This window comes from Myxocyprinus asiaticus, chromosome 38, assembly GCF_019703515.2.
Source record: "Myxocyprinus asiaticus isolate MX2 ecotype Aquarium Trade chromosome 38, UBuf_Myxa_2, whole genome shotgun sequence".
Classification (NCBI taxonomy): domain Eukaryota; kingdom Metazoa; phylum Chordata; class Actinopteri; order Cypriniformes; family Catostomidae; genus Myxocyprinus; species Myxocyprinus asiaticus.
Genome location: NC_059381.1, coordinates 18,592,065 through 18,609,508, shown reverse-complemented (window position 1 = coordinate 18,609,508; position 17,444 = coordinate 18,592,065). Strand labels below are relative to the sequence as shown.

The 17,444-nt window shown below is 38.9% G+C and overlaps 1 protein-coding gene across 2 annotated transcripts in view; it reads left to right on the top strand.

The window, feature by feature from the left end:
- The window catches only part of zbtb16a (zinc finger and BTB domain containing 16a), a 153,913-nt gene that overhangs the window by 129,989 nt on the left and 6,480 nt on the right, over window positions 1–17,444 (top strand). The window contains exons 5-6 of one of the 2 annotated variants that reach the window (XM_051677820.1): window positions 10,116–10,286; window positions 15,314–15,481. In XM_051677820.1, the coding sequence (XP_051533780.1) occupies window positions 10,116–10,286; window positions 15,314–15,481 (339 nt within the window). Of the gene's footprint in view, window positions 1–10,115; window positions 10,287–15,310; window positions 15,482–17,444 lie in introns of both variants that reach the window. The other variant, XM_051677819.1, reaches the window with a different exon arrangement.

Here is a 17,444-nt window from a genome sequence, read left to right as displayed (position 1 = left end):
CTGATTTGTGCTAACAGACTGTCAGGCTAACAGACCTAGATAATGCAATTGTAGATTGGCTTCATCCAGCATGTATACATATTACTCAGAACACAATTTGCCTCTGTGCTGTGCTCATGCATGCTCCAAAAGACAGAGGTGATGTGTAACGTGTATTTGACGTTTTTGAAATATTTCATTATGCATTTTGTCATGTATACTAGGGCTGGGTGATATGCAAGGAATATGTTCACAATATTTTTATTTTAAAAATATCGCAATATCCGATTACATCTTCAACCCCCCTCGATTATTCTTGCTTTGTTGGTTTTGCTTTTAAAATTACATTTATTGAAACCCAAAGATTTTTCTCAATTCAAATTGCACTTCAAACAAAACGAAAAAGCAATTAAATAACGAAGTGGTCAACAAATCGTAAATTACCACCTTTCCATATGCTGTCACGCAAGTATCTGTCTACAACAGATGGAACATTACTAATACACCTTAAGATCTAAAAACAATGATAAATGTAAAACATAATAATAATGTGATAATAATAATAATAATAATAATAATAATTTAAATATAAATAAATTTAGGTTCAAGGTGAACTTTAGGTTGTATACACATGTATAGGCTATAAAGTGAACCTGCAGAGTTGCGTTCACAATGCATGTTAAGCGCGAACTGCTCTGTGGAAATAAATCATACAAAACTTCGAGCACCTCCTGAGAAGGTCTAAAGTCATTTGCAGCATTCTCATAAATGATACTATTCCTGCAAACAGTTTTCAGATGACTGAAACAGAAAAGAGTGAGAACCTTTTACATGCACGTGATTGTACCTGCACATGTAAATGCACTGACTGTGTCCATCAATGGCACAGTGTCTGTCGCGTCGCGTCATGACATTCAATATACTGACGCCCCATTTCTGTTTTTGAAATGCAGCAGAGCTAATCCAGCCAATGTATTTTCCCCATCCATCTGAAATAAAATAATTGTATTTATACATATCATATGTGTGCATGTATTGCTATGAATTTGATTTGCTATATATTTAAATAGCTTTTGACTTACATCAAAGCCAGCTCTTGATGTTTCTGCTCTCCGATCTGCTCATTTAAATCATGTTTTGTTTCTTAATATGTATACTTAGCTGTAGCAATACCAAAATTATTAGTGAATTTTAATACCAATGGTTTTCCATTGAAAAAAATTGGATACATAAATATTCAACCATTTTGCCATTACTGAATTCTAGCATCAAGCTTACAGCTGATTGGTCCATGTTAGTAAACATTCTGAGATTACATGCACCTTGGACCTTCATCACAACGCATCATTATTCACTTTCAATAGACACAGTGTCACCTTAACCAAGAAGGAAACATGGCAGATCTCAGATCAGCGTTTTGCCATTGCTTTCCACCAGCTCTGCGAACCATGCAGCTGTCATAAACCACAATTGGTTTTACCGAATCCTCTTTGCAGTCACGTCGGGCGAGTGTTGAAAGCTTACTTAATTATGAAGAGTCTGCCTCCAACACCTGTCAAAGTCAATAGGGCCAATTTCTTCCATGTGCATTTGTGAGTGATGAAGACATTTTCTCTGTCTAAATGGACACTGGAGAAACAATATGGTTCCATGACATTATCTAGAGGTAATTAATATGGCTTCTACAATGACATCTGGTGGCATTAATCTATCTGAGAATGCTGCATCTCGCTGTGGCTGCCCGACATGAAAGTGAATTATCAGTAACTATTATTGGTGCAAAGTCTGGAAAGGTACCAGCCTCTGAATGAAAAGTAATCTCTTAAGGGGTTTAACAGAGGTTTCGCTGTCCCCATTCTTTCTCTCTCTCCTTCCCTTCAAAGCATCAAGTTAAGGCTTTTAAGTGTAGTCTGCCATTCTAATTCTCATTTGAAAAAGCCACCACTTGAGATGAAAACCCGTTAAATCAAATAGCGTATTTTGCACATCCCCCTGTCGGGGTGTCATTTATTTGTGAGGCAGACCTTCGGAGATCAATAACACTTTGATAGTAACACACAAAATGTTATTTTGTTTCTGCCTCGCTCTCCCTCTCTCACCATCTCACGTCTCACCATCTTTCCTCCTGTTAAATCAATAAACAATTCATTGAAGCTCTTTTCTTTGCTTTTTTGTCAGAGGCACAGAGGCGTTTTGAATGCATTAAGTCAGCGCTCTGTGCTGTCACGCTCTGTATTCCAGACCAAAGCTGTCAGTCGCTGACCCCCCAACCCAGAGAGAGGCTGTAGACATATCGCATCACAAACACACACACGGCCGCTGGAACAGCTTTTACCTGTTGACTTCCCAGCTGCTTGTAGCACTCTATCATAGAAATACTCATGGAACATCTCTTTAGCTATCCGTCTCTCTCGCTACTTTGCGCTCTCTCTCTCTATCCGTCTCTCTCGCTACTTTGCGCTCTCTCTCTATCCATCTCTCTCGCTACTTTGCCCTCTCTCTCTCTCATCTCTCACTCTCACTCTCTCTCACTCTCTCTCTCTCTCTCTCCCTTTCTAAGTACCAGAAACTGCCTCTGCAACCATGTTTGAGGAGAAAAAAAGACTCTCTAGCAGTATTCAAACTGCACACAAATCTGATTTGGTATTCGAATCTGATCTTTAGGACTGACTGTCTGCACTGTTATTTTGAACATTGCAAAAATCATGTTCTTTATCAGTATTTTTGTCTTGTTTTCCTGTGAAAATATCTAAGGATCCTGAACACTTTACAATAACGTTCCATTTGTTAACATTAGTTAATACAGTAGATATCTTGATCTAACAATGAACGATATGTTTTTTAATATTTCATTTCAAAAAATTGTTCATTGTTAGTTCATAGTGCATTAACTAATGTTAACATATACAACTTTTGATTTAAAAATGTATTAGTATAGGTTGAAATTAACATTAACAAAGATTAATAAATGCTGAATAATTATTGTTCATTGTTAGTTCATGTAAACTAATGTTGTTAACTAATGTTTACAAATTGAACCTTATTGTAAAGTGTTACAAAGATACTGTACATGTATGTAAGAAGCAAAATTATGCAAGATAATTACTTATTGTAAGAGAATATATCTTGAATTACTTTTTTTTTTTTTAAAGCATAGACTAAATTTGTTAGATTTATGCTTAAATCAAAGTCATAATATTTAATTTTGCTATCTAAGTTAATTTAGCTTGTATGATAGATAGATAGTTAGTTAGTTAGTAAGAAAGAAAGAAAAAGTATCAGGTGAATTTACGTCAGTTGCTAAAGTTATGATATAAATGTCTGCACAATGTCAAAAAGACTCTTTGTTACATTAACTGAGATTTGCTGTCAGTCTGGAAAGAGACTGAAATATTACTTCTGCTCATGTCTATCATGTCATCTTGCCCCGGTACTCAACTCAATGATAATCATGTACTGTGTCAAAAACCAATAACTAGGTCTCTCATTCACTTTTGACTACATAGTAAATGAAACATAGTTCGTTTTGAGGAAAGAGCGTGTGTTCAGACAGCTCCAGATAATATTGCGTGCTGTAATTTTATTATTTTGTATTATTAATATTTGTACTGTGTTACATTACATATGCATTCCAAATGATGAAAAACTGCTTGATGTCTGCATTGATACCCTGTCTACGCTGGGCTTGAGCAGCGCTTCGCATCAAAAAGCAATAGAACCCATTATAATCAATGATGTTGTTTACACTGGAAGTGTCGGTTGCGTCGCGCTGACAGTAAACGGGTGACCCATTCCATTTTGCGCTGCATGCACTGCTGCTACTACTGCCAACAACATAAATAAACTATTTGGAACATTTGCGTCGACGCGTCCAGTGTTGACAGGGTGTAAAGAATCATATTTTAATCTTATTGATAGTCTGATTTCATGTTGGGAATTTTGATTATTTTTTTTTTTTTTTTTTTTTTTTGCTGTTCAGACAATCAAACTAATTCGGATATGCCAAAAAATAAATAAATGTTGCTGTCTGAACAAAGCCTCTCTGCTCTCTCTGATCGGCGTGCAAACGTTAGACCCCTTGTTGCTTGGTTTTCACTGAGCATTACGTTACCGTGGAAATGAATGGGTCAGAAAACCTTTAGATGTGGCTTTTCTCTGCAATGCAGGATGGAGCATAGACCAGCCCTTCGGTAATGCACCCTATGATGCTCATTTGTATATCCCACTTATAATTAAGATGCAGTCCCCTTGAAAATCATTACCCAGCTCTAAGGGGATTTTGTGACTAATGTTCTCAGTATGGCGTGCTATACACAGATATGCTTGCTTGCGAGCGCAGTGGGAAATGGTAAATTTCTATTGATGGCCCTGTTTCACACTGAGCCAAAGTTCTGTGTTTTGCACATTATACTAATTGTGAGACTAAATATTTGGGCTTTCTTTGAGAGTGCACCCCCTCATATGTAAAAGGGGTGTGTAGTTTTGGCACCAGTATTTACCATATTGTCTTGCTCTTCTGAGCCCCTGCGAGCACCCATTGTCCCGAGACACAGCGGGGCTGCCAAGGCCCCCTCTGGCCCAAAACGCCCGGCATCCCTACCCCCACCTGCCCTATACAGCTGCCCCCCTGACCCCTCACCCCCTCCTGCTGTCAGACCCAGACTTCTCTCACAAGCCTCAAGCATACCATACAGTCTTAGTGTATATATACTCCATGGCACTGGCTTTCCCAGCTTTCACTTATGACACAAGCTTATATGCTTTGCAGACACATCTAATCAGTCTGTCTGCATGTCTCCTTCCATTGTAGCTTTAAAACAGTAACTTATTTTAAAATGTTATGACTTAAAAGGACCTTATCATATATACTTACTACACAGTTCTCTGGAATACTTGATTTTGATTGGTTAGTCAAGGCCTTCTATGGTCTGATATTTTAGTATAATGACTGCCCAACTATATCAAAACTGTACAATTGTCCAAGGTTTCCTACATAGCTGTGCTAGTTTCATGTCTCTCATATCACTTCATGGTCTCTTTCTTCAACTCAAATCAATATTTCATATCCATTTGTTTATTTACTGTAATGTTATACTGTAAGTGGGATAATGAACTGTCGATAATAACCGGCTGACTGTACTTTAATTGCTGGTACAAATACAAACGTAAAACAGACTAAACTGGTTAGTTGGTCTCCCAGCCTGGTCCGTTTTGATGGCTTTAGAGAGGTTTTGGATGGACTCTTTTCAGCTGGTTAGCTTAACACCAGCTTTTTAATATTTTTTTCAGCTGGGTTATTTCTATACATGTTTGTTTGTTTGTATGCACAAGCCTGGGCAGAAATATAATACCTGTCCGAATACACACATCACACCTCACCCATCAGACAACCTTGGGAAGTATACACGTCGCATTGGACATGACAGTTCACCTGCATACTGTGAACTTAATGAGGTAACAAGGAGCCACATTCCGAGCGCAACTTCAGGACTCTGAGATGACATCATGGCAAGCTCTTCGCTGAGCAACAGGTGACATCACACCTCAGCGCAGTGCCAACACAGAGCTGCGGGAGTTTGAATCCCATCAACACCAACGAATTGAAAAGCAAGCTAATTGTCTTTGGTCCCACCAGCTTAGAACGACATGCACACTCGATGTGGGGTTTCGCTGTGCAGACACTAGCCCTGTGGGAAACACAGTTACGTCTTCTAACACTCACATTAAGTTTTAATCACAGCCCCGTTCAACTTGTTTGAGTACAAACTCCAATATTGCTTTGATGCCGTACTGCATCTTAAAGGTATAGTTCACACAAAAATGATTGTCACCCTCATGTTGTTCCAAATCATTATGACATTTTTTCTTCCTTGGACCAATGGCAGAGGGAGTAATAATTTGTGCAATTTCATTAGTAGTGCAAAAATTACAGACTTAACTTTTAAGTAATTTTTGTGTCAAACTATGCTAGACATGGTATTCTGGTTGTCCCACAAGCAATCTTCTGACCAGGCATGGTACGGACACAATCCCTAACAACCCTCAAGGAGGTTGGATCTAATAGTAGTGAACACAAGCAGAACACCCCTAACACCTAAATGGCATAGTGCACCCACTTTTAAGTAACGGCCAATGCCTTTTTAGGGCCATTAACTTAACACTTTGATAGAGCCAAAAGGCCCTTATAAATAGACATGGGAGTGGAGGTAAATTATGCCAAAACTCAGCAGCAGGCAGCTGCAGCAAAAGCAGTCCTCTATCCAGGTGTCACTTTGTCCAACTCAATTTTGCACTGTAATAGAGGCGACTGGGTCAGCCTCTCTCTCTCTCTCTCTCTCTCGTTCTTTTCTCTGCCTTGCCCTTCAGTTTCTCACAGTAGACTTTCTTCCTAGCCAGACCATTTACTTCTGATGCTCTTTACTTCACACTGAGGAACACTTAATTCTGGCTAACACCAATCACATGGACACTGTGCTTTCCTTCATGGCTGCCACTTTATCAGCTGTCCCCCCTGCCCTTCTCCTGTTCTGTTCCTAAAATAGTGTTTTTTCTTCAAAGAAAGTGTATTTACCACCTGAGAAATGCATTAAAAGGTGAACTGTAAATCCTGTTAAGAATAAAATATGTGAATATTGCTTGGCTGGATAGTACGCCCAAAAAAAGGGTTTCGCAGGTTGTTAACTAAAGCAACACAATTCAATTCATTTTGTTTTAACTTAAATCCATTACGTTAAATTCAATTAAATTTGTAAAATTTAAGTTGACTTAATCCATTTGAGTAAGGTCTACATGAATATTTTTTGTAGCATTGATGAAACTGGCCAGGGGATTTCAATTTCCCAGCATGCTTTGCAGGGGACTGGATGGTGTGAACAAATGTTGAAACTAAGTCTTATTTTATGCATTTTTGTGTAAGATAATAACAAGGTTTATTCATGTTTATTGTTCTGTTTTATCCTTTTTTAAAAGTAGTGTAAAAGGAGTTTGTGGGGTTACCTTTGTGGTGAAGACTGGTGTTTGTGCTCTGGTTGAGGATGGACTTGCACTTTCACTTTCAAGTGATGTTTGATTTGAATGCTGCTGAGCTCTATAAGCAGTTGCTATCAAACTGACAGTGCAACAGTTTCATTGTCCTTACACTTGCTCACTTGGCATATACTAATGAGTAAAAAAAACTAATTAATATGAGCCAACATAAGAGAATTAATTAAATAAACCTTAGTAAATTAATTAATTACATTAGACCAACATACAAAAATGAAGTTTGATTAACCTAATAAAGTTGAGTTAAATAAACTAGAGTAAAATGATTTGACATAATCCAACTAAATGACGTGTAATGAAACTGAATTAATTAGAAGTAACATAAAAAAATTGCTTAAATAAAAAAAAAAATTCTTACATTCAATTAAGGTAAGGAATTAGTTTGAGTGTACAGTGTAATTAGACAACAGCCTAAATTCCACAACAGAGATTTCTTTGATATGTTTTACCCTACCATTAATGGAAACAGAATTCATAATCATTTGGGATTCATCTGATGGTGAAAAAACATGATTAAATGTTAAATGATTAAACAGCACTACATCAGCATAGGGAAAAAAAGCAAAACATCACAGTCACAGCTGTCACTGAGCATTTGCATATGGCTGGTGTCGTGCAGTAAATAATAACAAAGAAAGGAACGGATGCACGTTGTTGGAGAGAGAGGACTTTTTTTTTTTTCAGATTGCTGATGAAAACGGAAACTAAACACCACAATAAGTGCAGCTGATGCACATGACGCGACTTACCTACGACAAGCCCCGAGGAGAAAAATACACAGCGTGCACACATACAGACACACGCGCACTGGGCAAAGTTACTTGGAATCAAATAATCAATCACATCTTTTAAATTCGCTGCCCGGTATTAGCATAATCACGGAATGTTTTATTTACATATAGCATGGGAATTGAAGATCGGATTTATATCAGTTTGGCGGAGACACGATGTGGCCAATTGTAAATGGAATGTGCTTATTCAATCGGACTGCAATCTGATCAGTCAAAAGCATGAAGTGACCAATTGTAAATACCCCCTATATCCCCATTTTTTTCCTGCAGTTCTCCTCTGGTGTTTTAAACTGTGAAATTGAGCCTCTGTATCAAAATATTAAAATATGTATTCTCCAACCAACAAAGGTCTTTGTTGGTTTAAAATTAATCAGGTTAATGAATGTACTTTATTTTGCCACCTAATTATATGCAAGATATATTTAGGCAAAGTGTGGAAAAAGTCGTCTGCCTAGGATGCTTTGAATACATAATTGCACACACACATACAAAAACTAGCTAAATTTCCAATTAATGTACCATTAAAACCATTACGCCCCCACAGTACAAGGTCACTGGTTGGGCATTCCTAAGGGGACAATACGAGAAGAAAAGTGGGCGAATTATCTTCATTAACTCTTTCAGTCACCAATAATATGGGATTTTAAGAGCAATCCCGGAACAGCACTGGTGATGTGGCTTAGTCTTTTCCTCTGCCCTATCCAGACCCTTGATCTCCCTGGGTCAGAGTCCACCTAACCTCTCACATTCCACACAGCATTTCCTCCCACCCCCCTCCCCTACTTTCTCCTGTCTTTCATCTCCCTTCATCCATCCCCTAAAGAAATGTTTGCACTTTTATACGTTTTGACAGCCTTTTACCTTTAATTCCTTATTTACCTTCTGGATGTGCAACAGATATAAATAACACCAAACACCAGACCAGAAGTGTCATGTCCATTTGATTTTTAAGCCGAGTAGATTTTGAAATTTCCACACACACAAAACAAATTTGGGTAAAAAAAAAAAAAAACCTGCTGTGGAACAAATCACCCATGCACATGTTTACATTTTGTCACATCTTACTTAATGGTTAAAAACCATTTAGTAACTTTTTTTTTTTTTTTACCTGCATAGGGCAAAAAAATGGTGTATGATGCCCTTGAAACAAAACTTTACGTTATATTATTATATTGTCACTGTCCCCAAGTTCTTTGGTAGATCCTGCCACAATCAGTCCCAATCAATAGCCCCCCTTTTCATTGATAAACCAAGAGAAGTTAGGAGCCATTACAGGAGGAGACAGTTGTAGGAAAGAAAGAGGGGAGAGAGGGAGGCATTTGGGCAGAGAGAAAGCCAGAGGGTTGTCAGTATTTATTTGCAGAGAAGCAGCCACAATTCAGCTGCACTGTCTCAGATTTAATAACAGCGCTCCTTGTTTCTCTCTCGCTCACCTCTAACTCCTCTCATTCTCTCAATCGCTCCCTTCTCTTTTTTTCCAGCAAATGCTGATTGATCGAGCTTTAGGAACATGAGACTGGGGCTCCTCATAGATTTTTAAATTAGTGACATCTTTGCCTCAAAGATGTGTTATCGTCTCATGAAACAGAAGCAGAGCTTAAAACACTCCCACTTTCCCAAGAGTTTTCTGCAGGCTGATAATTGAAAAAAGTGTGAAGTGTGAGTGTGTCTATAAGAGTAAAAGAAAAAGAGAGAGACATGGAGAGAGAGAAATTGCTCACTTTGCACCTTTTAACTGTTTAAACACCCAGGTGTGTGCAGTGATTGTTGCTGAGATTTCCTTGATTTGTTAATATTACTTCCAGGTGTTTTACGGTCATTGGCCTTATCTGCCTGCTGGCCTCTTGTTGCATCAGATTATATGTGAATCTCTAATCCTTTGATACTGAATCAGATTCTTCTATTGATCCACCGAGACACTTGTGTATTTTCTAAATGAAATTTTTGCATTTTTCGCACAGTGAACACCAGATTCACTTTTCACTCATTTTTTTTACTCTTGAGATTGTAATTTCTCTGTCACTAGCATCACCAAACGAAACTGCAAAAATAATGATTGTTACAGACAGGTTTCCTTAAAACTCCCCCTACCAAACAGATAGCCCCATCCCATGTTGCTATTTCGGGCTGGTCATGATGCTCAAACAGAGCAATATTTTGAAAACACCACAGAGCCACAGTGTAACACTGAGTAAATCAACTTAAAAGCGGCTTACTTATAGTTGTCTTTGCAAATTAGGCTGGGATGGAACATGAATACTGTAAATGGTTTTGTACTAAAATTTCTCTATTTGTTTTCAGGATCAGATATGGCCATCTTCTGTTTGCTCTGCGGGAAGCGATTCCAGACACAGACGGCTCTGCAGCAGCATATGGAGGTTCACGCAGGCGTTCGCAGCTACATCTGCAGCGAGTGCAACCGCACGTTCCCCAGCCACACCGCACTCAAACGCCATCTCCGCTCACATACAGGTCTCAGATCAGCTCTTTAACTCATATATAGTTGGAATAGTTAACTTTTGCTCTGTTTCTTTAGTGTCCATACTTCTTATAGACCCCATGAAATCACTTAACGAGCGCAGTTTTCTTTCCTGTGTTGACAGGAAATTTCATTTTGAAACAGGAAATTTGGGCAGGGCATATCGTCCTTTTTTTTTAAATGGCCAATAGGCTGTAGTTACATCACAGCCATTAATCATGATTTGCTACTTGCTAGTCAGTTGTAGGGGCTATTAGGGGGAAGGGCATTCTCATTCTAGAGTGCTTTTGATTGGACAAAAACCTGTGTGGTCCAAGATAAGTCATCAATACAGAGAGAAAGATAGTAAAATGTAAACGCATCCTAAAGGTTAATTTTGTCAACTTTTAAGAATACACTAGCATGGGTTAAAAAAACACAAAACTCAAAGTTTGATTTCATGGGGTGCTTAATGTCATGCATTTGAGCATTAAACTGACTCCATAATGCCTTAGGATCATAACCACATTTCTTAAACGCACCAAAAATACATACTAATTTTGTGCTTTGATGTTTTATGCACATCTGTCAAACCGAATGATAATTTTAAACATGCAGTGATCCCTGTAGTGTTTAAATCAGGATCCCAGTACTGTCGATGCATTTCCTTTTTTCACCTGTCATCCCATCAAACATCAGCACCTTCTGGACGGAGGTGGATGGAATGAAGATAGCAGGCTGAAGTGATGTGTCATTTAGCAAAAGGCTATAGTGCTGTGATGGCTTGTGACAGCACTGATATCACCATCCCCAGTAAGGCTAAACCCGCTATTTTCCTGCTCCATCCCCCTGTGACCAGACAAATGGCTGAGCAGATGAGGCGACTCAAGGAACAGTCTCCAATACTGTCTCTGAATATGAGACGCTGGAAATAAATCCCATTTTCTCCAGAAAGTCTTTTCTCCGCCTCGTCTCTGACCTTAAATAACAGCCTGACGTGTCAGAGCTACTTTACTCGGTGGTGGTTGGGATGAATATTTGAAGCGAAAGTGGGGAGATGAGCCTGTTTACATTCCGCCTGGCTCTTATTGGGTGCAAGGCGGCGGAGAGCTTACTGTACTCGCTCGTCCGCACCAGGCCACACATCAGAGACAACATGCCGATGCTCCCGCCCGCATGCATAAATATCAAATGCCTGCCTTGGCGCAGATGTGTGGAGGGAGAGAGCAGTGGTGGCACAGCGTCGCACTAGTTTGAACCTAATTCTCTGTAGGCGTGTATTAAATTACAATGAGCAGCAGCAAGCACCCGTTTAATGTGATGTGGGGTTTTTGTCAAGGAGCTGAAAGGGAAAAACTGCTATTGGCACTTGCAACCACCACCAAAAATAAGTCTTGGATGTTTTTAAAAGGAGGACATAAGAAGAAGAGACGCTACTCGCATTTAATTCTGCTTTCATTTTTTTAATCTCATTCATTCTGTTTTTTTTTTTGTTTTTTTTATGCTGGAAAGAGTCACTGATTTTATAAGCATATTGATGTTCCTCTGGAGAAACAATGGAGAGTGAGAGCTCCATGTTTCCCTGTTTTCTCCATGCCAGTTCACCATTAGTGGCACCCTGACCCAAAATTAAAGAGATAGTTACCCAAAAATGAAAATACTGTCTTCTCACCCTCATGTTGTTCCAAACCGGTTTGACTTTCTTTCTTCCATGGGAAACAAAAGGAGATATGTTAGTTCCAGTCACCATTCACTTTCATTGCATCTCTTTTCCATACAATGAAAGTTAATGGTGACTGAGGCTGTCATTTGAAACAACATGAGGATGAGTAAATGATGACATAATTTTCATTTTTGGGAGAATTAGCCCTTTAAATCTACATACCTGCCAATGGCAGGTGAATTGCTGTAATTATTTCTTACCAGCCATGAAATTGTATTTTTGCATTGTTGTTATTAAAAATATATGTTTTGTCCCAATGACAATGGGAATTTTCTAGCTGTCTTTTCCATATTAGTAACAAACAATGCAGATCATTATGTCATTCGCAGCATCATACGCATGCACCTGTCACAAAAACAAACAAAAAAACAGTGATTTTGTTCCTCATATTTTCATTTTGGTGGCTTATGCGATCAATAATCGGTAAAGTTCTGGAGTATATAAAAAGTCCTGCCTATATAACTTCCTATTAAAAACTTCCTTTTACTTGCCGGTTAAAGTGCTACCTTGCAAATTGCCACAGATAGAAGGTTTGTATGTCTTTGATTTGAATCATGCCCTTCACTTACATAAGCAAGATTCAGATTATCATTCTTAGAATTTGAGATTTATTTAATCTTGTAGGTTCTAATAAAGCTCCAGAGTAATTCGTTTAGTAGTTTAATTTACTCGCCAAAGGCTATTTTTACTCTCATTTGGTGATTGGTGTTAATTTTGGTCGCTGTGTGGTGGTACCCACTCGAAAATAACTTAAATGAGTGATTAGGTGACCACACAGTCATTAGTGAGTAATTCAAACCTAAGCTTACATTTTATTTTATTACACCTCAGTCTAAATTCTGATGCAGAACCAATTCTAACAGAGCTTCATAGAGTGATTATACTCACGATTTTAGAGAGGAATGTCTTTTCTTGAATGTACTTGCATGTGTATTTTTACAAACACACACCGTGCTAGCTAATGCTGGCATCCATTAGGGCTGATAATCATGGCAGCCCCCTCACCCCCCCCCCCAGCCCGATTCTACACACTGCCGGCCATGCCTCGTTAATATTCCGTTGTTGTTCTGCGCTTGTGTTTTATTCGGAGACCATTTTCCATCTGCGGCGGGTGTTTTGTGTTTGCAGCTGTGTTTGATAGCGCAGGCCAGTCGAGACTCTGGCAGTGATGGATCCTTGATTTACGCTGCTTATTGTATAATGAAGTCTGCCCCTGTCTTAACCTAAGCATCGGCCCTGCCAGGCAACAGGCAGTGCCCACAGACCCTGGCCAGGTACACCGCCATCACAGCACTCCCCTGGGGCACAGGGACGCAGGTGGCAGCCCCCGAGCTTCCCAAGTGTATCTTCCGCCCTCTTTGTGCCTCCCAGCCAACAGACGTGCAGACAGACACAGAAAGAAACAGAGGAACACGTGCTCAGTGACAGATTCTTGATCTATCATCTTGTATCTTTACTGCCTCAAAGCTTAATGTATTCCAAACAAAAGCTAAGCCGCCAAACAGAATTTGATAAGCAGATTGCCTTCTGTTTATAGCAGCGACACACTGCATTTACATAAAAGGTAGCCTAAAAAAATATCCAGCTTGTTTTACGACATGAATTTGTGCCTTGTGGTATCAGAAGAGAGCTGTAACAGATTATTTAGTCAAATAAAGATTAAAGATGCTTTTTAACTCATGGACATTTGCGATGAGAAGTCTGTAGGCTATAGTGCACAAATCTTAGATTGAAGCGCTAGCTTAAAGTCTGGTGAATTTGGCAGATTACAATTCTTGGCGCGTGCCAGAGAGCAGCCACGGAGCGTGATGGATTGTGATCTCTGCTGCAGAGGAGGCATTTGAAAGTGCAAAATTTCTTACATCGGTAGCGACTGATAACTTCATGCAGACAAATAAATACTGCCACTTTTATTGATTTCTGGAATGCATTTTGTTTTCTGTTTTTCTGATTTTTTTTTTTTTTCTTCCTGTTACTGCCAAACTGCAGACAGAGCCAGAACAGCAGTGTTGTAAATGTTAAGCATTTAGCTGCATCTCCCCACGAAACGTGCCTGAGGAAATTGACATTGTCTGGTAACGGGAGGTGGCGAGAGCCTGAGCATGACAGTACATAACGAGAAATGCAATTTATTCCCAGGCACGGTGCCGCTCGGACAGCCAGATAATGAAACGCGTAGGTCATTGACGATGACTAAAACCCTCAGCACAGAAGTGAAATGCATTAAATATGGGGAACATTACACGGCTGGCGGAGTCGTGCATCTGTACGGGGAGAGAATGATGTATGGGTAGCTGATTGTGAGACACAGGAACACAATTAGTGAAGAGAGCGGGGAAAAGAAACACCCTTGAATATCATAATATCACTGATTACTGACCTCTGAATATCCATTACAATGAACGTCTAGCCAGCAAGAAGACAGGAGGCCATTGAAAAGATCACTTGTAACAGGCAATTGGTGATATTGTTCTGAGAGCTTGTAATTGCTTGATTTAAAATAAATATTATAGGCTATCCTGTGCTTTAGCAAATTCAGTTTCAGAGAAAATTGCTTGGATCATTGACCAGAGCTCGCTCGGTCTTTCTTTCGTTCTTTTATTTCCTTTTGTTTTCTTTCTTTCTTAAATTTTTTTTTTCTTTCATTTGTAATTTTTTGTTCTTTCGTTCGTCCGTTATATCTCTGTTTTTATTTTTCATTCTTTTAATTCTTTCATCTGTTCTTTCTTTTTATTTTATTCTTCATTCTCATTTGTTTTTGTACTTTCTCTCGTTTGTTTTAATTTTTTCTTTGTCTGTTTTTCATTCATCATTTTTGTTAAATCTTTCTTTCGTTCTCACTTGTTTTTTGTTCTTTTTTTGTTCTTTCTCATTTTGTTCCTCTCATTTGTTTTCTTTTGTTAATTCTTTCATTTCATTCGTTCTTTTTCTATTATCCTTTTTTCTTTCTCATTTTTATTTGTTCCTTCTCATTTCTTATGTTTCTTTCATTTGTTTTCTTCTGTTGTTCTTCCTTCTTTTGTTCTATCTTTTGTTGTTTGTTTTGTTCGTTCTCTCTTTCGGTTGCTATTCTTTTTCTTTCTGTGGTTTGTTTATTCTTTCGTTTCTTCACTTATGCTTGCTGGCTTGAATTTTAATTGTCTTTTATTTACCTTTTTTGTATGTCCACCTCATTGGCACAATTGTAGAGTATGATTCTGTTTGAAGTTGAGGACAGTGTACAAGGGCAAAGGGTTTATGCAAGTCCAGCTGTAACAGTTGTTGCAAGTGTAACATTGACTTGCTTACACCACATATAATCAGGTCTCTGTCCAGCAGGTGACCACCCGTTTGAATGCGAGTTCTGCGGCAGCTGCTTCCGAGACGAGAGCACACTGAAGGGACATAAGCGCATCCACACCGGAGAGAAGCCCTATGAATGTAACGGCTGTGGCAAGAAGTTTAGCCTCAAACACCAGCTCGAGACCCACTACCGTGTCCATACAGGTACTGTGCACCACTCCCTGTTTATCCAGCCTCTGCCTAACAGCAAATCAAAATGCATTTAAGTTTAGTCATTAAGAAGATGTTTTATCCACAGCGACTTACAAATGGAAAACTTCTAAGCCAGACTACATAACTGTTAATGCTAACATGAAATCAAAATTTACCCTATTTAGTCTTAATGCATGCTCCTGGTCTCATTGTAAACAATTTATCTGTGCAATTTATTACATATATATATATATATATATATATATATATATATATATATATATATATATATATATGCATAGATATATTTCTCATTGAATATCCTGTTTCACTTTAAAATACGTCACATTACAGATGTAAAATGGGTTGCGAATGAAAATTTTCATTGACTTTAACATGTCAGCTTTCTGACATTCGTGTCAGCGAGTGATCTTCATATCAGGTCTTTTAGATCGCAGATGCAAGCACAAACCATACCTCTGTTTGTCCCCCATTGGCTTCAATAATCAGACCAGTGCAATGAGCCCCCTTTACTCTTGTAAAGCTAAAATCTGATTGATTCTGGGGTCTTAGTGCTCTGTAAAGCCCTCACCAAAGGGCAGACCATTTCCAGTGCTGTCAGCTCACTCTTTGACAAGGAGATTAGTGGCGTACTGTAGAGACCTGGTCTCCCGGATGCACACAATGGGCACCAGACCTTCTCCTCCTCTCTGCCACTCAAAAACGATGCTGTTAAGCCACACTATATAGGAAGCCTGTCAAATAATTGACGTCTTTGGGTGGGGTAGGGGGCAGGGCCTTGGTGGCGGGCACAGAGCTCCAGAGATAACATAAACAACGACAAGCTCACAGTCAAAGGCCACCGCACGCAAAATGGAACTGCTTGATAAAGCATCGACATTGGCAGCCCCGGTGCTGTCAATGGCCAATCAATAACTAAGCTCCATTTGCAATTCATTATTTTCTGGTTATCTGAGGCTGCCCTGTTTACAGTGCAGTTAAAGTATACTGACCACACGTGTGTCTACCACAGGAGTCCTGACAGTTTAATGACTGTCTCATTAGAGCCTTTGCATAAGCATACGCACACGGACATGACATTGCTTGAACCACTAAGGTCAAGGTTCCTCCAGTCTGCGGTTAAACAAATGGAAGACCAGAACAAACATTGCACTGTCTTTGCATTCGCAGGATGCCTTCACCGGACATGAGCATTCTTCAATCTTTAGCTTATCAGCACTTTCCCTAATGACATTTTTAAAGGTCATTTAGTTGACTTGTTTTCCACTGTCAGGCCAAATGTGCTGAGCCTTGCTTTACCATATCTTTAAGACGTTTCAGACAAGCTTCTGAACTGAGGAACAAATTGTGGTTTGTTCTAAATCTTAGAGGCCATTCACACCGAAAACACTTTTGCATTCATCTGCACCATAATGTTTGAGGTTTCCTGACAACTTTCACCATTGCTAAGGTGTTCTGAATGGTTTTTAGGGCATTGTTAGGAGGTTGCTTACAGTCTCAAGCCAAAAGTGCACACCCCCGAGTTTCTGTGATACTCTGTGGCCAGTATACAGTATATGGGATTTTTTCCACCCTTTTTGAGTGAATATTGTAAGTCTGATCACAACAATCAACTTGATTTGAGGTATATTTCTTGTCCATAGCACAAACAGATAAGTTGCTTGCTAAAGTTTATTACTTGGGCAACAGGGGAAATTTTGTTTAATTTCCTAACACTTAGTATGAGCTATAGTAATTATGATGTTTGCCTCAGCAAGCACCACTGACCTGGAAAACCTGGGAATATCAGGGAATTTAAAAATTGTGTTTTGCAGGCCTGTGACAGTCATGAAAATGAATAAAAATCCAAAAAAGTTAATATAATTATATAACTATAATATAATAGTGAATATAATTTTTCTAGTTATTCTCTGCTATATTGTCTATAAATTTCATTGGTTAAAAATCCTTTCAG